Source organism: Podarcis pityusensis (genome assembly GCF_964106645.2).
Source record: "Podarcis pityusensis genome assembly, chromosome: 1".
NCBI lineage: Eukaryota > Metazoa > Chordata > Lepidosauria > Squamata > Lacertidae > Podarcis > Podarcis pityusensis.
Genome location: NC_138028.1, coordinates 85,043,447 through 85,069,168, shown reverse-complemented (window position 1 = coordinate 85,069,168; position 25,722 = coordinate 85,043,447). Strand labels below are relative to the sequence as shown.

The following is a 25,722-nucleotide window of genomic DNA, read 5'->3' as shown; positions in this document are numbered from 1 at the left end:
TTAGTGCATGTTAAATCAGGGGTGGGAAACCCTTTTAGCTCAGGGGCTGCATTCACTTTCGGACAATCTTCCAGGGGCCGCATGTCATTGGTGGGCAGGGCCAGAGGCAAAAGTGGGCGGAGCAATGGCTGAAGGTTACATTTGTACAGTAGGCCAGTTTTGACACACTCCAGGCAAGTAAGGGGCATTAGCGTGGTTCAAGGACACATTCCAGCCAGGCAAAAACACTCAAGGGAGGGTCAAAGCAAGACTGTTGAAAGATGAGGCCTGGAGAGAGACTGGAGGTTCAGATAGGCCTAGAGGGCTGCATTTGGGCCCCTGACCCTGAAGTTCCCCATCTCTATATTGAAATGCAGTAGCACCAGACACAGTAAATGTGAAGTTCTTGTGGCTTTTGAAAAGATGTGGGAAATGTATCTCGAAATCATAGAAGCCTAAGAAGGGCGAACAGGGCTTCAGGCACCTGGAAAGTGAAACACCCTGTTTCTTGCCTGGGTTTTTGGCCTCCTTTCATCTTATTTGTTGCTCCCTGCAGTCCAACTTGGATTGTCAAAGTGGAATAAATCCTGCATAATAAGAAACTGCTGAGTTTGCAGGGGGAGGTGTCTGATTCTGGGCAGCAGAATCTGGATTTTTATTTTTATTTGCTGCTGGAGTATACACAGCCCCTTCTGTAGAAGAGACAGGTTTCACTTTTTAAAAATCTGCTGGTTTATTTGGCCTCCTAGTTCATTCAATCTTGGTGGCTTGCAAGCACAGATTTATTTATTTAAATTTAAACAATTTATATACCGCTTAGCTACAGTAGTCTTTAAGCAGTGTGCAAGGAACAGAATACAGAAAAGGTAAAACCTGGTTAAAACTAGAAAATCAAACTTCCAAAAGTGCCTGTTGGAATAATAATTTAAAAAGTCATCTGTAGGCACTGGAAGTCCAACAGGGAGGGGTCCGGTCTGACCTCAACTGGAAGGGCATTCCATAAAATTGGGTCCACAATACTGAACACACTGCTCTTTGTGGATAAGAGCCATACGTCTGAGCCATGAAGAACTGCTCCCCTGAAGGCCTGTGATTGGGCAGGGATGGAGGGATTAGGTGGTCCTTGACAGATGAAAGACTGGTGATGCTGTTCTCTGAGAGGCTTGTTCTGCACTGCAGAGGAGGCTAGTGCTGTTCTGTAATTCACTCAGATGCTTCAAGGTGTTTCCTTCTGGAGGGGCAGAGGTGGCGGGCTGAGGCTGGTGCCGGGGCTCTCCCTACCTCTTTCTGGTATTTCTGGGCTCTGAACCAGCATTTCAAGAACTCATCTCGCAAACTTTCCTTTCATTGCAGAACCAACAAAACAGATTCTCAAGCAACTGAGCAACAGAGGTGAGTGGCTGTCCCCCTTTCCCACATCCCCCCAGCCTAGGTGGAAGAAGCTCTGTACTGACCAGATTTCCCTGTCCCAGGTTTACTTGATCAGTGTGGGTGGGATTTGACAGGTGCCTGTCCTTATGCCAATGGTCACTCCTATCTCAGATTTATTACATCTAGCAGTTTTGAGCACAGGGCAATTTTATATTGCTAAACAAGGCACCTTAGATGCTGAAAGGCAGGGATGGGGGATCCTGGAGCCCTCCAGATGTTGTTGGACTGGACTCCCACCAGCCCCAGAGAGCAAGGCTGGCGAAGGGTTGATGTTTCCCCACTCCTGCTCAAAGTGTGTGAGCCTGAATTGTTCCTTTACTCAGTCACTCCTTCAGCAGTGACTTCTTCCTGTTGCCTTGTGGCTGACCCACTGCCTTCTCAGGGGACCCACAGCCGCTGGAAGGGACTGTAATAAGATATAAGTGATGTAAAAATGGCTCTCTGCCAGCATGTTTGCTGTGTCTGCTGCTTATATAGAGTAAGAGTGTGCTTGAAATGGAGATTGGGAAATAGGGAGGAAGACTACCTGGGCAGGGAAACAAGACCCCACCTTTTCCCTAATGGCTTCTTTTTTCCCCCTCCTTCTTCCTGTGCTGCAAATCTGGCAATAGGACTAAAGGTAAGAGACAGAAATTCTAGAAGACAAAATAAATGAGGGAAAAGAAGAAGGGTCTTCCCTTTCTAAGGAAATTAAAGTCTTGGGTGACATGCGATGGGCTTTGGGTCCCGTACCAAAACGCCACCTTAAAGGTAAACTGCTCTGGGGTAAATGTTGGTGCAGGGGCCATTATTCATTTTAATAACAAATTGACATTTCCCTCTGACCACTGCCATCTCCCATAGGGTGGCCAGTAAGCTTCTCACAGCGCTAAGCTGTGTGCTTCTGCTCTCATGTTGAGCAGGCAGCGATAGAGCGCAGGTTAAGGAAAGGGCACCCTAAGCGGTGTCTCTGTTGGTGCCCCAGCACTGGGGCCTTTCTAAAAGCCCCTGCTTGCCCTCACTTCACGTAGCATGCAGGCAGTGATGGAGCCCTTTTGGAGTTTGGGGAGCCCTCGCACCCCACCAACAGCTTGCCGCAGCAGCAGCAGCAGGATCGGCAGGCCCTTCCCCAGGAATCTCTGGAAGAGTTGGCTGAAAGCGATGGCAGCGAGAAGGATATGGGGCCGGAGGAAGAAGACGAAGAGGAGGAGGAAGAGGAAGAGGAGGAGAGGCTGGTAGGAACGGAGCAGGTGGCAGACTTTGCAAGCTCCTTGATGGCCGTCCTCCACTGCTGGCACTATCGGGCCAACGCTTTGCTTTTCTCCTGGGGCAGCACGGTGAGGTGCCTGTTCAACCCCTGCTGCGTCTCCCTCCTGCATGCTGGCTTGCTGCATGGCTCGCGGCTGCCCTCCGTTCCTTCTGTGCCATCTTCCCGTTAATCAGATGTGGGACAGCCCCAGAGGTTCCCGTGTGGTTTCTTTTGCAGCTGTTTTAACCCTTCGGTGATACTACTGACTGACTTGGTGCTTTTGTGCAGTCCTTCACGGGGGCTAACAAGATTTGTGGCTTGATAACAAAAGAGGCTCTTTAGGTCTTACCATCTCTGTATCTGTGGGAGGTCCTTTTCCTGCCATTCCCTGTCCTCTTGCCAGGAAGGTTCTTCCACGTTAGCAGCTTGATAATGAGACAAAGCTAACGTTAAGCAGGATCCTCTTCCAAGTCCTGTTGCCTGTGCTATTGGACCATTCCTGGATCCAGCACTAACTGTGCACCTTCCAGATAGTTTATCAGCCTGCAGTTTTTAACTAGTGCACTCCGCCGGCCACACCAAAGTGCTGCAAGATGTGTAGAGAGTCTGCTCGGGAAAGCTGTGTTCCTGGATGAAATTGGGACTGGCTTAAGCAACTGCAAGGCTCCTCTGTGCCAGGGCAGCAAGTGAACCAGAGCCACCAGCACTTGCGTTCACCTGCTGCTTGCAAGGCTGATGGATGCGACATCAGGTGGTTTTTGTTGCTGCATCCAATGGCTAGAATATTGGACTTGGACCTGCGTGGGCACGTGATGCATTTTAGCTATCTGGGACAAGCTATGATCTCTGACTTCCTCTGTAAAGTCATATGGTTTTTCAGAATGACAAATAACAATGGCTAGGGATGTTTGGCTGCTCTTGTCCAATGGCTTCTTCCCAGTAGCATGTACTCAACTCTCTAATGTTTCTGTTTTGGTTCAGGCCAAGAGCCACAAGGCACAGGAAGGGCCCAAGCAATACCAGTCACCAGGCAGCAGTGGTGAGAAAAACAGGGCCGGGGATAATGTCTCATCTGTCCCAAAGGTGAGTGGTTGGTGGTTGGTGGAGGTGCTGTTTGGGGAAGTGCCATTGCTCAGTGGGTAGAGCTCCCAGGTTCAGTCTCTGGCATCTCCAGAGAGGGCTGGGAATGTCCCTTCTGAAACCCTGGAGAACCTCAACCAGGGAGATCACAGGTCAGGACTGTCTGCTCTGTTAGGCAGCTTCTTACATTCCTTGGGGAGAATGGAATTTCTGCTCATGCCAATTTTGAGACAAGGAAACTGTTGGCCCTTAACACTAAAAATAGGATTCAAAGCCAAAGGCTCCTGGACATTCCACTTCCCAGACTCCGTACCCATACTGGGTATTCTATGCCATTGTCCTTTCCAATGGATGCTCCACATTGTCCCCAGAAGATACGACATAAAAATGAGCAATATTTCTGTCTGCTGTTGAGTCAGCTTAGTGGTTGGTGGGTTCCCTGCCTTAGAAGCCAACATATTTGCTGGGTTCAAGAGTTGGTTGCATTTGAGTAGTGACTATTAACTTAGCCCTTAAACTGTTTATCTGCAAGACCACCATTGTTTGGGTTGTGCATTAATGGGTTGTGCGTTAAGTTTGCAAAACTTTCCTTCTCTTTTTGGGGGCACATTTCCTAGGCACGGTCAGCCATCGAACTCAGCATGGTCTTAGAAGCTTCTCCCCTTAAGGAAGAGTACCTGGAAGAGGGTCCTTCAGACCCCGAGTCGGTGGGCAACCCAGAGCCAGTCCTGGCAGGCCAGTGGGGGACCCTGAATCAACAGCGTTCAGATGGCCTGGAGCCCACTGAACATACTGAACTGAAGCCGCTTAGTAGCGAGGAGGAGGAGGAAGAAGAGGAGGAAGAGGAGGAGGACGGACGTGCACCCCAGACCAGAAGCATCCTCCCTTTCTCTGTGCTGGATCAGGCCAGCGTCATTGCAGAGCGCTTTGCCAGCAGCCTCTCTCGCCGCAGCAGCCTGGCACTGGAGGAGGGCAAGGGCCACCTGACTCCAAAGCAGGCTAGCCGCAGCAGCAGCGTCTTGAGCCTGGACGGCAGCGAGAAGGCCGGATGTCGCACGAACAGCACCACAGACTCCCTGCCGCAAGAGCCCCCGGGTGAGCCCAGCAGTGCCTGCAGTGGGGCTGCCTCTCCTGGGCTGCTGGAGACGGACCATGCCTCCTGCAAGCGGAAGGAGTCCATGCTCTCCCATCAGGACCGGCTGCTGCTAGACAAGATCAAGAACTACTACGATTACGCGGAGCACCAGGATGCCGGCTTCAGCGTCAGGCGGCGGGAGAGCCTGTCCTACATTCCCAAAGGGATGGTGAGGAATTCCGTCTTCAGGATCAACAGCCTTCCCCAGCCAGAGCCTGAGCAGGAGGGGCTGAAGCACAAGAAGCCGGGGGGCCCTGCCAGCGGTGGGGCTGGCACCACAGCAGCCTGGGTGTTGTCAAATAGGCCCGTGGCTGGGCTACAGGCCCCCCGCTCTGAGGCAGCCTCTGCTGGAAGCCCCCTGCCCGTCACGGAAGCGGAGTTCAGGCCGCCGGCTGAGATGATTAAAATCTGGGAGGAGATGGAGAAGCCGAGCGGAGAGGGCTGGAGTAGGAGGCCGGAAGGTGTCACTCGGCCAGGCACGGCGAATGGGCAGGTGGCCAGGGGCTCCTCTCTGAGGCACGCGGAGAGGCTCCGTGGCCAGGAGAACGGCTTTGACCTCCACGAGCCGCTTCTCATCCTGGAGGACGAGGATCTTGGGGCCATCACAGAGGAGTCGGCGGTGCCCTCGCCTGAGAGCAAGTCTCCCGTGGAGCGGGCTGCACCTTCTAGGAAGCCCTGGAAGCTGGCCCATGAGCTAGGGGGCTCTGAGCAAGATCGGTATCTCCCCCGCTTGCACCCCCGGATAATGCAGCTGGCCCACCTGACAGAGGCAGAGCTGGCGGAGAAGGTGAAGAACAAGGTCTACCAGCTGGCCCGCCAGTACAGCCTCCGAATCAAGGGCCAGAAGCCTGCAGCGCATAGGAGGCTTGCTGAGCTGGAGGAGGAGATGAAAGGCAATACCTTGACTGTCCAGCCGGAGGCAGATAAGAAAAGCAAGGGTATGTATTGGCCAGAGGGCACTGTGCTATCACAGGCAGGACCTCGTTGTTCATGTTATATGAATTTCAGCAGTGCCTAGAAGCCACAGCTGTGCGCATAAATATAGGAGATTCATTGTGACTTATATTTTAAAGTTTTAGATTAATGACTTGTCCTTTCCTCTTGGGCTCGTGGGAGGTAGCAACCTTCATTAAAAACACCCCACCAGCAACATCCACCAAAAATAAAGATTAACCAAGTGTCAGATAGATATAAAACAGTTGTAAAATATAATATATTGAATGTTTTAAGAGCCACATTTTTTAAAAAAATACTGAAATGTGCTTATTACAATAGTAGTAGTGGATTCTGTTTCCAGAGGAGTTTATATTCTAGACCAGAACTCTATGACAGCCGGAGCCAAGTACCACTTGCTGGGCCAGAGGAATATCACCTGGGCAGGGAGGACCCAAGAGGCAGTGCACACGCCTCTTGTGGCTGCTCAAAACCACGAACCTGTGCTACTTTATCGGCAAAAGCCCAAGTGGGTGGCCTGTTTTTCAGACCTCCCAGCATCCTCAAGACAGCTTTCCATGCTCCTGTTTCTTTCCCAGGGACAATTGTGTTTGGTAAGCACTGTCCAACCCCCAAACCGGGAAAAAGCACAATTTGTAAACATCATGCAAAGGGAGCAGATTTGCAGATCTGTAGATTCTGGAGATAGAAAGAGACGTTCTGGGGAGAAAACACTCTTTCCTGGCATCTAGGAGAAAGTTGAAATGGTCTGAACTGAAGGAAGGGGGCTCTGTCTCTCCAGCCTGTTCCTGCATTGGGCTGCACTCACTGCTGAACTCTGCCTTTTTCTCAGCGCTGGGGTAACTCATGCCCCAGTGTATCCAGTCTCCTCAGAGCTCTCTGTCCTAGCCACACACACCTTCCTCCTTCCCCTGCCTGGAACTTATCCAGGCCTGCTCCACACCTTCCTCAGGTGCTCTTTCCTGACCAGAATGTGCCCTTGAAGTGTGATGCCTGGCTAGAGAGGGCAGGGGGGATTACAACAACCTCTGAAATGTAGTTCATAGTGCAAAGGTAGGAGTCGTTTCGACTTCCGGGGGCGGCGCGAACGGCAATGGCGGTCCTCTTCTGAACGGGAGAGGAGGCTCCGCAGGCAACGGGTCGTCCGCTACGGCGAAGCGGAGACCCACTCTGGAAAACCCCAGGCGGCAAGAGCCTGGGGTCTTGAGGCTCGGTGGGCGCCTAGAGCGACCCTCCAAGTGCAGAAGGAACCCCGTAAGGGGCTCCGGAGCACGGAGGGGGGTTGCGGCGCTGTGAGCTGTTTCACAGCCTGAGGAGCGAAGCCGCGCTGCTACTGTCGGTGAGCGCTGATCCCTTTTCCTGCTAAATTACGGATCCGGACGAAAAAGCAACTAACTTGTGAGTAAAAGACTGAATCACTTGAATTTGAGACCTTAAAAGGGAAACTTAAATTGGCTTGAACTTGGCTGAGAGCGGAGAGACGTGGAAGCAGGAAGTCCGTCTTCCGCAGCCATTGAACTTGAAAAAAAAAAAGCAATCAGCTGGAGGAGTGGAGGCTGAAAGAAAGAGACTCTAAGTTTTACAGATCTAAGCATCTATTTGAACTTGCATCTTAAAGTAAAGACTTTAAGTTAAAGATTTGGGATTTCTATTTGCACTTGACTTTCCTCCTCTTATTGGATTACAAATTAGAAGGTGAAACCCAGAGTCAGGAGCTGCCTGAGTACTAAGGGAGCTGTCAGTACTGCAGATTTGGATACTGTATATTGGAACTTGAAACAATCTGAGGGTATTGAGACCTTTTAAATTTGAAACATTCTTTTTGGAGATAAATAAGCACTGTCTGCAACAAAGTGACCATTTATAAACTCTGCTAAACATTTGTATTTGAAGGTTCTTGGACATTAAATTAGACTCTGAAAGACAGATCAAGCTCCCTCTAGAGGATTGGATTATAACAGTGATTTTACATACACTTTTTACTTTCGATTCCCTTGCTGTTTGCTTGCTCTGGACCTTTCCATTCCCATGGGAACAACTCAGTGTGACCTTGACTGACAGAGAACGTTGGAATGAGTGGCACAAGAAAAAGAGGGAGAGCTAAACAAACAACTCTAACAACTCTAACCTCAGCCTCACAGACACGCAGATCATCTGTGCCTACTTTGCCCTCAGAAGTGGAGGGAGAGGGCGAAGCAGAGCAGTTACAACTGGAAGATATGGCCTCAGGAGCATCTGTTTCTGTACTAGACAAAATTTTTGAAAAATTGGAAGCTTTGGACAAGAAAGCAGATGCGCAATCAGCAAAGATTGATAAAAACACAGAATGTCTAAATAAATTAACCACACAAGTGGTACAGAATGCACAAGCAATTGGACAGCTAACGGAGGCCTCAGCAGAAAATCGGAAATTGACTGAGGACACCAGACAAAGATTTGAAAATTTAGAGCAAGAGGTAAGACCACTCACTAAACAAGTCGGGGAACACCAGATTTATCTCTCGATGATAGAACTGCGAAACCGCGAGAACAACTTAAGGATTAGATCACTACAAGAGGCAGAAGAAGGACATCTAACTGAGTTTTTGACCAAAGAATTCTCCAAGTTCTGGAACTTGGAAGAAAAGGACTTTAAAATTGTGTCAGCTTTCAGACTTGGAAGATTTATAAAGAAGGAGAGGCCCAGAGACTGTTTGATAACATTGAGATCAAAGGAGGAAAGGGATAAGATTTTGGGACTACACTTTGTAAAATCACTGGAGGTGTTGGATAGAAGAATTGAAATTTATAAAGATATCCCAAGACTACTGCTTGATCTTAGAGCCGCCTATTCTGAACTTGTTAAACTACTAAGGAGCAACGCAATTCCATTCAGGTGGGAATTTCCCCAAGGATTATCTTTTACCTTTAGAGGGAGAAAGGTCAAAGTGAGAACACTGGAAGAGAGAGACAAATTCCTGTCTACATACGGAGAGGACCTTCAAAAAAGAATTGAACTACCTTCTGGGCCTGAGGCAACGCCAGTACCAACATCAGCATCTGTGGAACCTGAAGACCCTGAGAAGATACCACCCCTTGAAAAATAACCAGATAGTTCAGGATGTCTCTGCAACTGTTGAGCTGGAATATTAATGGTTGTAACATTCCGGAAAAAAGGAAGAAAATATTTCATATATTAAAAAAAGAACAATTGGACATTATTTGTTTACAAGAAACACATGTGACGAGGCTCCACAGAAAAGTGTTAATAAATAAAAGATTGGGCCAGGAATTTGTATCTTCGGACAAAGTTAAGAAGAGAGGCGTAGTGATATATGCAAAAGAGAGCCTGTCACCTAAATTCCTATTTAAAGATGAACATGGAAGAATTTTGGCTATTGAGATACAATATCAAGGAGAGAAACTGCTGATATTAGGAATTTATGCACCTAATGAAGGGAAATCGGAATTTTACAAGAAGTTGCAGGAGACAATGCTGGACTATCTAGACTACAACAACATCATAATGATGGGAGATATGAATGGGGTCGTATCAACTAACATGGACAAGTCACAAAGTCAAAATGTTACAAAAGACGGCAGACTACCTAAAACCTTTTTTGAAATGATTGACAATATGGATTTGATTGACATTTGGAGGACAAAGAACCCACTAGGAAGAGAGGGAACATTCTTTTCTGAAGCCCAACTGACCTGGACAAGAATCGACCAAATATGGATTTCTAGAGGCCTGGCACCTAAGGTCAGAAAAGTGGAAATCTGCCCAAAGACCTGCTCCGACCACAATGCAGTAAAGATGGATATGACACTATTACCAACTGGATCCTTTAGATGGAAGATGAATGACAATTTGTTTAGAGATCAGGAAATTACCAAGAAGGCCCAAAAAGTTTTGAAGGACTATTTTGAGATAAACATGAATAATATGGTGGAAAAAAGAATAATCTGGGACGCAAGTAAAGCTGTAATGAGGGGATTCTTGATACAACAGAATGCAGTGAAGAAAAGAACACAAAATGAGAAAAAAGATAAGATCTTGGATAAAATAAAAGAATTAGAGAAGAAATTAAGAGTGAATCCGAAGTCACAGCCAACTCTGAGAGAAATTAAACTTTATCAAACACAATATTCTAAATTGATAAATCAGGAAATTGAATGGAAGGTTAAATTAATGAAACAAAAAACGTTTGAGTCGGCGAATAAATGTGGAAAACTGCTAGCTTGGCAGTTGAAGAGAAGACAAAGATTAAATACTGTTACAAACTTAGAGGTTGATGGAAAAAACATCCAGAATCCAGTGGACATTAGAAAGTGTTTCCAGAGATACTTCAAAAAATTATACACCCAAGGGCCGCAAGATGATGTTGAGATTAAACAATTTTTGGCAAAAAACGGACTATCTAAATTGTCACAAGAAAATAGGACAATCCTGAATTCTAAAATAACACGACAGGAGATCGAACAAGCTATCCAGAACATGCAACTTGGCAAATCTCCAGGACCAGATGGGCTGACCTCCAAGTACTATAAGACATTGAAAGACTATTTGATACAACCTTTGATGGAGGTCAGCAATGAAATTATGGAGGGGAGGAGGGCACCGGAGTCGTGGAAGGAAGCGTTTATCACATTAATACCAAAGTCGGAAGCTGAAAAGACACAACTTAAGAACTACCGTCCCATCTCTCTTTTAAATGTGGATTACAAAATATTTGCAGACATTTTGGCAAATAGATTTAAAAAAGTTTTAAATGAAGTAATTCATAAGGACCAGGCTGGCTTTCTCCCAGGAAGACATCTGTTTGCTAATACAAGGAACATTATTGACATTTTGGAACTTTTGCAAACAGACATAAATACAAAAGCAGTTTTAATTTTTATAGATGCGGAGAAGGCCTTTGACAAGATCTCCTGGAAATTTATGATGGGAAATTTAAAAGAGATGGGAGTGGGACGGGGTTTTGAGAATGGGATTGAGGCGATATATTCAGAACAGAAAGCTAAACTGATAGTTAATAATGTGGTTACAGAAGAGTTTAAAATTGAAAAAGGGACACGACAAGGTTGCCCTATTTCCCCTTTGTTATTTATTTCGGTTCTGGAAGTGCTATTGAACATGATTAGAAGGGATCAGTTGGTGGAAGGAATTCAGGTCGGTCAGAAACAATATAAATTAAAAGCTTTCGCAGATGACCTGGTTTTGACCTTGCAGAAGCCAGAGCCCAGTACGAAAAGAGTATTACAACTGATTAATGACTTTGGTCGGGTGGCTGGATTTAAATTAAATAAACAGAAAACTAAGGTTTTGGGGAAAAACTTGACTAATACAGAGTCAGAACGGTTTCAGAATGAGACGGAACTTAATGTGGTTAAAAAAGTAAAATACCTAGGGGTAAACATAACAGCAAAAAATCTAAGTCTATTTAAGGACAATTATGAAAAATGTTGGACAGAAATTAAGAGAGACTTAGATAGTTGGTCAAAATTGAAACTTTCTTTGTTAGGCCGAATTGCTGCTATCAAGATGAATGTATTGCCAAGGATGTTGTTCTTATTTCAAACACTTCAGGTTTTGGACAAAACGGAGTGCTTTCAGAAGTGGCAGAGAGACATTTCTAAGTTTGTCTGGCAGGGCAAAAAGCCCAGAATTAAGTTTAAGATATTAACCGATGCAAAACAAAGAGGGGGCTTTGCCCTGCCAGACTTAAAGTTGTATTATGAAGCCGCAGCGTTCTGCTGGCTAAAAGACTGGCTACTTCTTGAAGACACTGATGTGTTAGATTTGGAAGGGTTTAACAATACCTTTGGATGGCATGCATATTTATGGTATGACAAGGTTAAAGCAAACAAGGCCTTTAAGAACCATATTGTCAGAAAATCATTGTTTAATGTCTGGACAAAATATAAAGACTTGCTGGAAAATAAAACACCAAGGTGGCTTTCACCTTTGGAAGCCAAGGCCCGAAAAAGACCCAATATGGAGGCTAAATGGCCAAAATATTGGGAAATATTAGAAAAGGATGGAGACAATTGGAAATTGCAGAGTCTGGAGAAAATGAAAGACAAAGTGCGAGATTGGTTACATTACGCTCAGATTAAAGAAGTTTTTAAAAATGATAAGAAACTAGGGTTCCAGGTGGAGAAATCGAAATTAGAAACAGAATTGTTAGAACCAAAGATCAAGGTACTTTCAAGGATGTATAACTTGCTGTTGAAATGGAATACACAAGACGAAACGGTTAAATCGGCTATGATAAGGTGGGCACAGGACATTGGGCATAATATCATGTTTGAGGACTGGGAGAGGTTGTGGAGTAATGGATTGAAATTTACTGCATGTAACGCCCTGAAAGAAAATGTAATGAAAATGATTTATAGATGGTATATGACCCCAGTCAAACTTGCTAAAATTTACCACCTGTCTGATAATAAGTGTTGGAAATGTAAAGAGTGTGAGGGAACGTTCTTCCACCTCTGGTGGACTTGCCCTAAAGTGAAGGCGTTCTGGGAAATGATTTATAATGAACTGAAAAAGGTATTTAAATATACCTTCACTAAGAAACCAGAGGCTTTCCTTCTGGGTATTGTCGGCCAAGGGGTGGCAAAGAAGGACCAGACATTTTTTATGTATGCAACAACAGCAGCAAGGATACTACTCGCAAAACATTGGAAAACTCAAGATCTACCCACACTGGAAGAATGGCAGATACAACTGATAGACTACATGGAACTGGCTGAAATGACTGGCAGAATCCGTGACCTGGGAGAAGAGAGGATTGAGGAGGACTGGAAGAAATTTAAGAACTATTTACAAAAGTATTGCAATTTGAGTGAATGTTAAATAAGATGCTAGACCAAAATAACTGAGCACCACTAAATCTAGAAGTTTTTAAGAAAATAAGTAAGACTGTGAAATTTAGCTTATTCTGAGAATTATAAGATTAGGAAATATAGAAGGGATATAAGAATTTAAATAAGATGATAAATTGCTGACAAAATGTTTCAACGTTGAAAATGGGAGCGGGAGATGTGAGGAAGTCCAAAGAAAATGTGAAAATATGTTAAGATCAATGTTACATTGTTTATCATGTTTATTTTTATTGTAAAATTTAATAAATTGCTTTAAAAAAAAAAAAACAAAGGTAGGAGTCGTTTCTGTTGCCCTTGAGCCGAGAAAGGTTTTCCACCCTGATTTAGCTTAATTCAATTAATTCCATTGCTTCTCCCTCTGTTGGAGAAGCCCCGGGTGCCCCATCCAGCTACTGTATATCTCTGAGATGGAATTGATGGAGGCCCCAGAGGGGATTGCAGAGGTGAACGGGGAGGGATCTTTCTGGCTTGGATATATCTGAATACGAAAGGTTTCCACTAGGACAAACCTCCACCTCTAGGATATTTTAACAAGGGTCCTCACCAAAGTGCCCAAGAACTTGGTAATTCTCGACTCCTCAAGCGGAACAGCCTCTGGGAGCCTCCTTCCCTCCTTGCTGTTTTAAAGGGAAACAGCATAGCTGCTGTTGAGCCGACAAAAACGGAGCTGCTGAGATTGGGGAGTGAGGGGGACCACCGTTGCAGCCTGCCCACCCAGCAAACCCCTTGCCTTATTGCTGCCTCACTCATTCGTTGTTGGTTTTTCTTCTAGGCAAACGGAAGCCAGCCTTGACCCTCCCCAATACTTACGAGCAAGTATTGCTGCAGGAGGCCAGCCCACTGACTCTCCACCCATCGTCAACCTCGTCCCTGGAGAAGTCCCCCAAGCGCTTCTCTTTCAGCCCCTCCTCCAGCAGCCCGCGGCTTGCATCCCCCACCAGCAGCACCCTGTCATGCAGCCCCCTCAGCCCCGTCGTAGCTGAAAAGTTCAACTGGCCCGACGTGCGGGAGCTCAGGTCCAAATATTCCTGTCCATCAGGGAATCAGAAGTGCAGGCCGCAACCCGTCAACAGGAGCCGCTCAGCCCCTGAAAAAATGGTGGATACAGCTGGTAGAGCTCTGGAGGAGCACCAGTGCTCCAAGAGGATTGTGAAGGCAGCGGTCAAACCCCAGCAAGGGGGCATGCCAGGCTGCAAAAGGGAAGCTCCACCGGACTCCATCCTCCAGGGCCGCGACGCGCACAAGGAATTGAGCGTTACGGCTGAGACTTCTCTGGAGAACCGTCAGCGAGTGGTTGTCATGGAAAAGCTGCTGGATGTGACTGTCGATCCGGACGAGAGCTATGTGCAGATTCGCTCCCCTACTTCCCGGGAGAAGATCTCTCTCAAGGCCGTGGTGGAGAGGTGCAAGGCCTACCAGGACTCGGAAGAATACCGCAGGCGTGAGGAGGACCTCCAGGAAGCAGCTCCCCACAAAGCACTTCAGCAGGTTTGCCGGGAGAAAACAGACAGCGGCCAGCAGAGCCTGGTAAAGAACCTGAGGGAGAAATTCCAGACCCTCAATTCCAACAGTTGAGCTCCTATGTCTGTTGCTCCCATGCTGCTAAGCCCTCTTTTATGAACTAGGATGGTTCTGGAGTTGACGTCATTTTCTCCCCCAGCTCCTTGAGAGGAGAAAGGACGGGTGACAGTCTCTTCCTCCTCCTCCGACCTGGATTGCCACCTGGCTCATTGTGCTCCAACCTTCGTGTCCAGCTGCCTCTACCCTCTGGGAAGTTGCTGAGCTCATGGCTGTGCATTCTGAGCCAGGTGGTTGCTGTCCTTCGTTGGCCGCGCTGTTGGGAAGTACTCTTCACACGTTTCCGGGAAGCACCGAGAAGCTTCCCATCAGGACAGGCATACCACAAATCAGAGACTCCTTTGCAGCTACCCATATGGTCCACTAAGAAAAGGTGTTTCCTTTCCCTTCAGGACCAAATGCTTGCTTTGCCAAGCCACAGCAGAAATGAATGAGCCTTCTGTTGCTCAGTCTCATAGGATAACCATAAGTTATTGTTCCAAATTATCTTTTGTCTTTACTTTTTTATTTTTAAGAGCGTGATTTTACTGTGGCTGGCAGAGGGTTGATCTAAGACTCCCAGTTTGATAGTATATAATCTTAATAATATTGGTTGTGTACACATTTCAGTCTGTACGCACTGTGCAATAACCACTTTTGACCAGAAAATGTGGCTGTGGTTTCTTCACTTGGAGGGTGGGTGGGGGGAATGGGAGGGGAAATTGCAGCCTATGATTTTTTACTGCAGAAGTAAGATTGAGAAGAGTCTTGAGCATCACAGAGCTCTCTTAGGTTCACCAGTGGCACGGGCTAACGCTAGTGTGGTTCTGATCCACTATAGTGCCAGGAGGTCTTAAAAGACCTGCACATCCCTTGGTAGAAGATTTATTCTATTCACTGGTCAGGCTGGAAAGATCACTGCCCCCACCCCCACTACTGGATGTTTTTAGATCAAGTTTCTCTAAGATGGGACGCTTTGCCAAAGGAAGCAATGCAGCTCCACTAGAGGAGAGCTCTGTATGGAGAAATAGGAACAAGTCAGGAAAGTGCTGCAGATGCCCAGTCTTATTATCGAATGTTGGGTTGAAGGGTAGGCAGTGACGGTTGAGAGAAGGGGGGCACAAGCACATTCTGGATTTCTGGGGCAGGAGTCAGGGTGCAATGGTGGGTTTTCATCAGCTGGGGTGGGAAGTATTTGAGGGTATTTCTCCACCAAACAGCAGAGAAGCAATGCCCACCTTCTTAGGGGTGAGTTTCAAACAACAGAAAATGTCAAGGGTCTGCTCCATTCCTCTCTCTGCCTTCCAAAGACTATCCCAGAGGCCCTTAGGCATCATCTCTGGACATGTTCAAGGATACTTTGCATTAAAGGCTATTCAAGATAACTTTTGGGGGTGCTCCCTTTTCTTTTGTAAGCTTGAAACGGTGTGGGTGTTCCAGGCAGCAAAATGACTGCATAGTGTTTTGTTTTTCCTTAATTTTGACAAAATTTATCTATCGCCTGATTGTAAGGGGTTTACTGTGGGGTTTACAAAAATATAAACATTTAAATTCTCAGTATGGGCATTTTAAAACATCCAGAGCATTATTAAATAGAACAGTAGCTGAAGAGAGAGAAAACACATGTAACTGCTCCATGTCTGGGTAGGCTTGCCTAAACAGAAATGTTTTAAGCAAGCGCCAAAAATAATACAGCAAAGGTACCTGCCTGATGTCAATAGGAAGGGAGTTTCAAAGTGCAGGTGCTGCAATATGAAAAGGTGGATTTCTTAAAAGTGCAGAAAAGGTCTTCTGTTGCACCTGTAACAGCGGCAGTTCTGCAGACCCAAGCCAGCAAGAGGGCACATGTGGGGTAAGGTGATCCCGCAAGTAAACTGGTCCCAATCCGGTAAAGGCTTTACATACCAATAGTAACACTTTGAACTTGGCCTGTTAGAAAATGGACATCTAGAGTTTTGAGCAGAGGTGTTACACACAGGCCCCTAGGCTCTCACTCGTGTCTTTAACCATACTGCAGGTAACTGTGGGTGAGCCCTTAACGAACAGAAATTGCACACAAAATCCAGGAGCCGAGAAGGGTTTATTTGTTCATTTATTAGAAAAATGTTATTAAATTGCTTCTGAAGCACATTCTGAAGCTTTAGCTCTTTTCTCTGGACAGTGGAAGCACATTGGAGCAGGTGGAACTTGGTGCCTAGCTGGTTTTAAAAGAGTATGAACCCCCAAACCCTATAAACCTGTAGGAGAGGTCCTGGGCTACTTTAGCTGTTCTCCGTATCTCCAAGAAACAGCCCTTGCTCTTCTGAAGCAAACATGTTCTGGGCCTGGTGCATGTGGAGCTCCCTTCTGACAGGTCCTGACCTCTGCGTTAGTAGTGGGGTCTTGGAGAGCTAAGCCTGATGGAGGAGCCGCTTGACGGAGGTGAAGTCGCTTTAGATCTAAGAAGGAAGAGCTAGGCGCAGCCAGGCACGGGAAGGCTGCAAGTTGCCAGACAGCAAATGGTTCTTGCTAGGGAAATGGTAACACTCCCTGGGTCTGTAATGGGTAGGAGCACAATGCAGCGAGACATAATGGCACACCGACAACGACTGCACTCGAAACGTGCCAAGCTGAAACCAAACAGAGGTCTGGGAGCACAGCTTATGGTGCTGTGCACAAGCAAAAGGTTAAAGAAACGGGGGAGCAGAACAAGTACACATAAGGTCTGAAGCAACTTCCTTATTTAGCACATAGCCTAGTATAGGGCAGTGGTCATACAGCAGGAATAGTCTCAAATAACATTTCAGCCTAGCTTTGTGTGTTTTCAGCTTCCTGAAAAGGAGCATTTTACCATACCTGAAACTCAGGAGTTGACAGGTGAAAATATCCTCCAGGAAGGGAAGGGATGGCTGAGCTTGCTAAAGCCAGAATGCTTATGAGGTCCCAAAGGTATATTTGTTGTACAATTGCAGTTGGGTAGCATGTTTAGTAAATATTTCTCTTCCTGGTGGCATTTGCTGGAGAATCGGCTCCTCCTAATTCTCATGTGCTTTGTTGTCTAAAAGAAAACGGTCATCCTAAACTTGCAGGATCCCTACTATTCCTTGCCTGGTGCCTCTCCTAGACAGAGCTGCCTCACATAAGATTTTCTTTTTAAAAAATCCCACAATGAATCCACACATCCTGCCTTTTTTTTCCTTTTCTTAGTTGAGCCATTCTGTGCTCACTTCAGCAGGCTCATAAAGTATATCTCTCCTCTATAAGCATGGACTGGAAGAGTGGAGAAAATACCACTTTGGGGGCATTCAGATTGTAAGTATGGCAGGCAGTGCTTTCTTTTCTAGAAAAAAAGGTGCCAGTACTGCTCAGCTGCAAGCAGGGAGGCAGGCGGGGGGGGACACCTCTCTGCATGTGCTCAGAGACGCACTGCTCTTCCCCAATGCTGGCATTGTCGTCTGGGCACCAATGAACAGGCTGACGATAAGCAGCCCACAGGTTTTCAGCACGGCTTTGCAAGGTCACCAGAATAATGCCGATTCCAGGCAGGCTGGGGGCTCTTGTTCCTAAGAGTGCCCACTGTTTTTGCTAGAGAAGAGTTCCCTCTCCCTTTTGCACCTTTGAGGTCTCCCTAGCAATAACCATCAGTACTCTGGTGGAGAGAATCCTTCCATGTTTTAGCCTTGAAATGGAGCATAAAGGCATTCTGCTTAAAAAGGCCTTGTTTCACATGTGCTTAAGCTAACTGCTTTCAGTGAGCTTAGGCACCCCCTTTATCTGCACAGGCTAGGGCTGCATGCCTTGAATATCAGTGCTGTGGCAAATTATCCACAATATTTAAGTCTTTATTGTAATAGCATGCTATATCACAGACTAGTGTCCAAACTGTGCAGCAACAGAGAAGTATTGGTGGGTTGACTGCTCTGACTGAGGGTCTTTATGGGCGCTGCTTGCTCTTCCTCTGGAAGCAAGAAAGGCTTATGGAAGCAGTGGAAGCTTCTCCATTAGAACTAATGGGGCGCTCATGGCTACCTGCCTTCCCACTTAGAACCAGTCAAGAGCATGGCACTGCTCCTCAGTCTTGGTGTTGCACTTGTAGGACACAGTGGCAAAACCGAATTGAGTTGGCTCTAGCTAAGCCTACTGCAGGTCTCCTTGCCTTTTGCCCTACCAGCCCCCAATTGGCACCAGTTACCAGCATCATTGAGGGATGCTTAATTAGTAAGGCTGCCTGCTCTACTTTTCAACTTTCTTCTCCACCTCCCCTTGCACTCATTCCTGCACCTGCTGATTAATTTCATATTTAAAAACCCAATTTTGCAATATGTGGGTTGTGGTACAACCTGCTGTTCAGCAGTCACCTAGGGGTGCATCCTACTCTGAACATAAAAGGGGGAAGATCATCCTTTATGGCAGTGATGTTTTATAATGGCAGAAAGGAGAAGGCTGGCAGCTAAGCTGTCGTATAACTGCACTGGTAATGTTCAGTGGGGTTAATGCTACCAGACTCCACAACCCGGAACACTATAATTCAAAACCATTTAGATGTATTGGCTTTTCGAATGTAGCATTGTGGAAGAATCTGCTCTGCTCATCACAATAGTGAGGCAGCCGATTGCCAGCTACCCATTACAGCCCAGGAGATCTGGAAAAGTTTAACACTTTTGAGACTTGACAAAAGGTAACATGTGGAAAAACCTCAAGCCTCAGCTGTTGGTACCTGGATCCATGACAGTAAGTGTCAAGCCCTGCTTTTTCCCACAGCTGTGGGTGTGAGGCAAAGACAGCCCCCCCCCCGATCCCCATCTCTTTTGCTTAAAGAGACAGTTTCATAGCTTCCTTTTCGAGCGAGGAGAATCCAAACCAATCTGTTCATGGTGTTTACAGAGCCTGCGCACTCCTGGAGTGATGATAATGGGATGCCCCTAGGTTAAGGCACTTTTTGTATGGTATATGCACCCACAAAGAAAAGATGGTTTAGAAATCGCAATGAGCCCTAGGGGTGGGGTGCTCAAAAGACAACTGAAGAATGGGAGCCTGCTGTTTTCAGAATCCTTAGTATTACTATCGCTGAAAAGAGGCCATTGCAGGAAAGGCAATCTCCAGGCTCCACTCAATGTCAAAAGCAATTAGCTCTCCAGCAATATGTTCCAAAAGAGCAATACAGCTGAGCAGCCATCTGTCTTTGGGAGGGGGGATGATGAATTCCTTCCTTGGATAAGGGGCTTGTGAACTTTATCATAAGGTCAGAGCTAGATGTGCCTGTATATATTTTAAACAGCCATTCAGACACCCACACATCACAGGCAGAGGTCTCTGCAGAAGGGAGCAGTTGGGATTAAGACTGCATTTACAGTAACTGAGAAAGCCACACTCCATTCTACAGAAGTGTAAGCAGTGCAGTGGATTACCAAAGGCCATGCTCGGGCACAATGCATCCTCGGAGGGACAAGAGAGGAGCCATTTGCTTCTGGAGAGCTGAGCCAACACAGAACAGATGTTTACAGAAAGCTCAGGGGAGGGGAGGGGAGGGCACCTGGATTCAGCCTAGTCACAAAGTTAACCCCGGCATAAATATAGTGGGGCTGATAAAAACCTCATTAAGTAATGTGGGGCACAATCCAGCAAAAGTTAATGGTGGCTAAAGTCCACTGAAACCGAACAGGCTGCTTCTCAGTGGGGCGTAGCTGCAACTAACTTCAGCTTCGCTGTATTCCTAGTGCTTGCAGCGGGTGAGCAAACTTCCTCACTTTTTCACAAACACACACACACATTTCTAACACGTCTCCATTCTAACCAATTTAGTGCAGAAATCTGAACGTGGGTCATGCTCTCCTCTTTGGTTACAACCCTGATTCATTTATAATCGAGCAAGGATCCCGCCACCAACGCAGTGGACTCTGGGTGGAACCTTTTGGTGAGAAAGTTCTGTGCTTTGTGACACGGTATTGTGCATGCGTGTGTGCGTACGTCGCAGATGCCCCTGCAAAGAAGAGCATCAGACCTGCTGAAAAGAGAAAACTGACTTCCAGCATGAGGGTTGGATCTTGATGCATGGTGTGCCTGTGCTATAGATGACGGTGAAATTCCACATGACGGTTCTATTCCAACGGACAAATTGGGAAAGCAGCTTCTGGGAACCAGGGCTTTTGGCAATGAGCTGAGGACGTAGTTTCCCCAACCTCCGAGATAAGCAGAATTGCTCCAGAGCCATCATGGTTTTCATTCACTTCCCTTTTGGGGTGGGCTAGGTTCCTGCTTCACTCCTTCCATAAAAAGCCCCTGAAATCGACACACTGTCTTCTCCCCTGAAGCAGTTCTTTGTTCACAGAGAGGTGTGCAAAGCATGATCACGCACAAGGTCAGCCTTGCTGAACTCTGCATTTCCAATGAACCAACCAAGGACACACACCTCGCAGCTCTGTTTGCAGCAGGGATGTTGCCTTGTTACCTGAAACACTGGCTTGATGCCCTGGGTTGTGTGGGGGAGAGAGATGGGGATGTGGTGGGAAATGAGAAGCAAGGCTGTGTTGTGGAGATGAGAACAGTGTTTTGAGTGGTGCCAGGAGTGCCCAGGGACACTCAGACATGCAGGTTTCCCCCCCATTATGCACAGTAGAACATAGGCATCTGGCTGGACCAAGCCACCTGTCTAGCTATTTCTTTTTGGGAAAGAAGCTGAATCTCTTCTCTTTGTCTTTCTTGGTCAGACTCACGTCCATGGTAGTGATGGAAGGCAGAGGCAGGCTTTGGGCCTTGGTTTTAATGCTTTGGGATTCAATTATTGCTGTGCTGAAGCCCTGAAGCCAGGTGTGCATCTCATCCTGCCAACAACAAAATCCGGTTTACACACACTTCAGTTGCCAATTGCTACCCAAAGCAATGTTTCCAAAAGAAAAGGCAAAAATACATTTCAGCAGTTTTGACTATGTACTTTCTACATTTTTAAATGTTTCTTCAAAAACATCCAAAATATTGGCTGGTTGTGGCTAGCTGCCCCAGAGAAAAGCTGAGGGGCAGGAACACATTGAACTAAGGAAGGAAAAAATGTTAAAGCAGAACAATTCAAAATAGATTAAGAAGCCAATAAATTCAATTACCAAGTTCACACATAAGGATTTATACATCTGAGTAGATATGTATACTCAGCTACAGTGCTTTTTTTCTAAAAAGAAATGTTTAGGGGTACTCTCATTTTCCTACTCATATTGAAGTACTGCCCCTCAGTGAGGCCAAACTTAGAGTCACAAAATGTTTAAGGGTATGTGTACCCCCAGAAAAAAGCACTGCCTATATGTGTCTACTTAGAAGTGAGCCCAATTAAGTTCACTGGTGCTTACTCCCAGGTAAGTGGGCATAGGATTGCAGCCTCAATCTTCTTATTAAAAAAAGGTTGCACATTAATTCTACTCACGGAACCCTACCTAGAAACCCGTTTTATTTTGCTTCCTTTTCTATTAGAAATCAATGTTAGCTGCTTTCCACATGGCATTTCAATCTAATGCCAGTATTTCTACATATGGCTGCAGCCATTCAGTTGGCTCTGAATAAAATGTTGAGCTTTCCTGACTTCCCCAAAGTTCCAGAAACAGTCATTTAAAGGCAATTTCCCTTATGAGAATATAGGAGACTTGAGTTTTCCCTCTAATATCTGGTAATTCAAATATATACATAGGTAGAGCAGTTGAGATGCAAGCAGACACACAGGTGCTACTAGTCTTAATACTCTCAGTCCTCAAAAAGCAACAGCAAGCCCCAAGGTGGCATTTTGCTAGCCAGCTCTAGTAACTTAAAATAGTTATTTGATGAAATACAAACTCCTTCTCTCCTACCTTATGAAAACCTAAATATATTCCAGCTCCTTCCCACGCCGTCAAGTGGGTGTGACCCTAGCTCTACTTGACTGCTGATTCAATGAGCAGTCATGGTTAGTGGCCCAGCCGTGCCAAAGCTTTGATTAGCAAAACAGTATGATGCAAAGTGGTACCATTTACTTCAGTACATGGAAACAGTGACACACTTACGGTTCATTTCTTAAGCCCAGGACTTATGACAACACCTACCTCATCTTTGCCATGGAAGAGCCATTCACTCCCATTGCTGAGTCTGCAAAGTACAGAAATCATTATATAATACACTTTAAAAAAAAAAGTTACCTGGCTCGAAGGGTGACTTTAAAAGGGTGACTCTAAGAGTTTGCTCTTCTTGTCAGGAGGTCCACACAGAGAGTTCGAAGGGACTTCAAAAAGTAATCTAGTGTAACCTGACACTGCAGAAAATCCACTGCTATAGCATCCTTGATAGGTGGCTATCTAGCTTCTGCTTAAAGACATTTAATGAAGGAGAGTCCACACCTTCTAAGATAGTCCATGCCATTGTTTCAACTTGTACTGTCTGGAAGTTTCTTCCTAAGGTTTAGTCAAAAATTCCTTTAATGAATCATTGGTTCAGATCCTATTCCACTGGAGTTAACAGGGGAGGGGGGATCTGCTCCATCCTTTATGCGACAGCTCCTCAAATATCTGAAGATGGCTACCTTTTCACCTCTCAATCATCTCTTCTCCAGGCTAAACTCCTTTAACCTTTCTACAGAGATGGCCCCTCAACATCTTTGTCACCCTTCTCTGAATACAGTGAGAAATGCAAATATGTGCTACTGCATGCTTTAAGAACCAAATCATTACGGAGTTGGAAGATACCAAAACATCACCTCGTTTAACTCCCTTGCCCTGCCTCACAATCCTGTACAGTATGTGCAACTTGTGAAGAGCAAACACAGTGCATACAAACTGCTCAATGAACTAATTCTGCCCTGGGCTCGTTTGGGAGGAAGGACAGGTTATAAAGGTCATCATAAGCAAACAAACAGTTTCCGGTGACTCTGGCAAATAAGTGTTTTAATTAATGTACCAAAGTGCACTAAAAAGATCTGAGGCAACAAGAGAAGCACACAATGAATAAAAGGGGGAAATGCTGGTGTCTGGAGGGATTTCTTGTGTAACAGGCTGAGATGGATTAACTAAAGAGCATCTCAGTAACTCAGCCTGGGAAAGCTGCAGGAAAGGGGATTCAAAATTATCAAGGGGCTGGAGGGACTCCCCTAGAAGGAAAGGTTACAACATTTGGGGTCTTGGACGTAGCCGGGGGGGGGGCAGCTGCCCCACTCTAGATCAAGTAAAACAATAGAAATACTTAACTAACTGACCAATCGCGTCAGTTCTGCCCCGCCAACAAAAATCCTAGCTACGCCCATGTTTGGGGTGGCATATAAAAGACAAAGAGAAGTGTGTCGTGTGCCCCCCCCATTTCCCTAGAAACCCAGGATCACTCAGGGAAACTGGATGGTGGTAGATAGAGGACAGACAAAAGGAAGCACTTCTTCACACAATGCATAGTTAAACTATGGAACTCACAGCTACAAGAGCTGTTGGTGGCTATCAACCTAATTTTGGATGTGAATTAGACAAATGCACAGGGAATAAGGCACACTGGTTGTATGCTGCCTCCAGGATCAGAGGCAGGGATTAGCTATTGTGCTCATGCCTTGTTTGTGGGCTCCCCATAGGCATCTTGGTTGCATTGTGGGAAACAGGATGTTGGGCTGGATGGGCCTGTGGTTTGATGCAACAAAGAGTTCTCTTATGTGTTCATCACTTTGGACTGAGTAAACATTTTCCAGAAATCATGACCTTAAAATATGCGTTCCACTCTTGAGTCACACCTTGAAAGGCACCATTTCCCCAGATAACCTCTTGGCTGTTCAGACGGAAGATTGCCTATACCCAGAAAGCTTATCTTGCTAAAGGATCTACAGCAGTCTTATGGCCAGAGACCGTCTGCCTTAGAGTTTGACCCAAACTGGCTCACACTGGAACAAAGTTTTGGAAAGCTGTTGGGGGCCTTACCTCAACTTGAAGACGTGTTTTTTCTTCTTGTAACCAGCAGCTACTTCACAGAAGGCATTCTTCAGCCGGAAAGGCTCCTCTCCGTGGTAAGGCACACCCAAAGCCAAACTTTTGGCATCCTTAAAGAAGGTCAGCTCACTGTTTCTGAGCACACAGTATAACGTATTCCAGGACCTGCCAAGAAGAAACACGGCTTACAATAGGGGACACAAACTCTTCTGATGCTGCATGCCGCAATCCGAAACACAGCCCATTAAACACAACAGGACTCGCTTCTGGGTAAACTTCCATAGGATTGTGTTGCATGACTCCCCCCCCCCCCCCCGGCATCAGACTCAAAAGATTTGTTTTGTTCATTCCTAGCTCATTTTCTAGAATCAGAAAAACAGGGTTTGATTTTGATCTCCTAAATAGAATTTGCTATTAGTGTCTTTGGTAAAACTAGTTTTTTAAAATATCAGATTTAACTTTTTGCGTCAGAAGAACATTTTTATTATTGTATTCCCCAGGAGGGGCAAAAGCTATACCTGAATATATATTTTTTTTAAATGATTTTTTTGTAGTAGGCAAAACAAAAGATCTTTCAGAGAAAGAAAAGCAAAAGAGACTTATTCCTAAAAGGATCTTTGTTCAGGAGTGTCTATTAAGAGAACAAAATGAAACAGAACGTGCCAAGACCAGCCGGACGTTTCTGTGTCTAATAAAAATATCCTAGAGAGAAGATTGTGAGTTTGGCCATCTTTTTTGATCACTGTAAGTGGTCAGGGAATTTTAAAAAATAAACTCTATGGTGCTTAAAATGAATGACTAGGAGTTTTTCTTGAAAGCCTAAAATCCAGTGTTTGGTATGCAATGGTTTCAGCGTTTGAGGAAGGTGATAACCTCCAGAGCATATCCCAACTATCCTCCACAGCATATCCCAACTATGAGACAGCGGCACAACCAGCCAATAAGTGTCAGATTCCACCTGTTTGGGCTAAAATAGTTCAAGATACTTGTAAGGACTTACAGCAGGGGTCAGCAGCCTGCGGCCCTGGGCCACAAGAGGCCCACGGGGTCGTTTAAATGGCTCATGAGCCGTCCCCAAACCGAGCCGCCTGCTCAGCGAGTCCCCGCGCTCTACACTAAACCAGCGCAATGCAGAGCAGGGACTCACTTCCATGGTACCAGAAATCGTGTCTGCGCATGCTCAGATGCCAAAAATCGTGTCTGCGCAGACGTGATCCAGCCCACAGAGCGATCTCCGCGGGAGCGAACTGGCCCAGACGAGGTAAACCTTGCCGACCCCTGACTTACAGGCACTGTGGACCACACCTTGTTCTTGAATTTAAGGATATTGCCTTTTTGAGCTGACCTCACTGGGCTCCTGAAGTGCTGTACTCCTGCATCTGGATGCCACAAATGCTACAGTCATGCTAAGAAAAGTCTCGCAACAACCACACTCGCTTCAGCCCCAATCTCCTCTCGAGCACAAAGGCTTTGCCAGCATGGGCCTTACACTGCAGGAAAGCTTTTCACCTCTCCTGTCCATAAAGCCCAACGTACCAAGAACCTTTCATGCATGCAGGGGCGACAATGCTGGTGCTGCCACCTATATAATCTTCATC

The 25,722-nt window shown here is 46.0% G+C and overlaps 2 protein-coding genes across 10 annotated transcripts in view; one reads left to right on the top strand and one right to left on the bottom strand.

Annotated features, from left to right (window-relative positions):
- Positions 1-15,619, top strand: part of PLEKHG3 (pleckstrin homology and RhoGEF domain containing G3) — a 56,679-nt gene extending 41,060 nt beyond the window's left edge. Inside the window, exons 14-19 of the mRNA XM_080982271.1 lie at positions 1,333-1,371; positions 2,022-2,056; positions 2,421-2,726; positions 3,620-3,721; positions 4,336-5,791; positions 13,450-15,619. Coding sequence (XP_080838397.1) covers positions 1,333-1,371; positions 2,022-2,056; positions 2,421-2,726; positions 3,620-3,721; positions 4,336-5,791; positions 13,450-14,252 — 2,741 coding nt within the window. The 3' untranslated portion in view covers positions 14,253-15,619. The remainder of the gene's footprint in view (positions 1-1,332; positions 1,372-2,021; positions 2,057-2,420; positions 2,727-3,619; positions 3,722-4,335; positions 5,792-13,449) is intronic.
- A 689-nt stretch (positions 15,620-16,308) lies between these two features.
- SPTB (spectrin beta, erythrocytic) overlaps positions 16,309-25,722 on the bottom strand; it is a 97,012-nt gene continuing 87,598 nt past the window's right edge. For all 9 annotated transcript variants that reach the window (XM_081003286.1, XM_081003284.1, XM_081003289.1 and 6 more), the window contains 3 exons: positions 24,116-24,289; positions 22,274-22,316; positions 16,309-21,034 (listed from right to left, as the gene is read on the bottom strand). In XM_081003286.1, the coding sequence (XP_080859412.1) occupies positions 20,867-21,034; positions 22,274-22,316; positions 24,116-24,289 (385 nt within the window). In that variant the 3' untranslated portion in view covers positions 16,309-20,866. The remainder of the gene's footprint in view (positions 21,035-22,273; positions 22,317-24,115; positions 24,290-25,722) is intronic.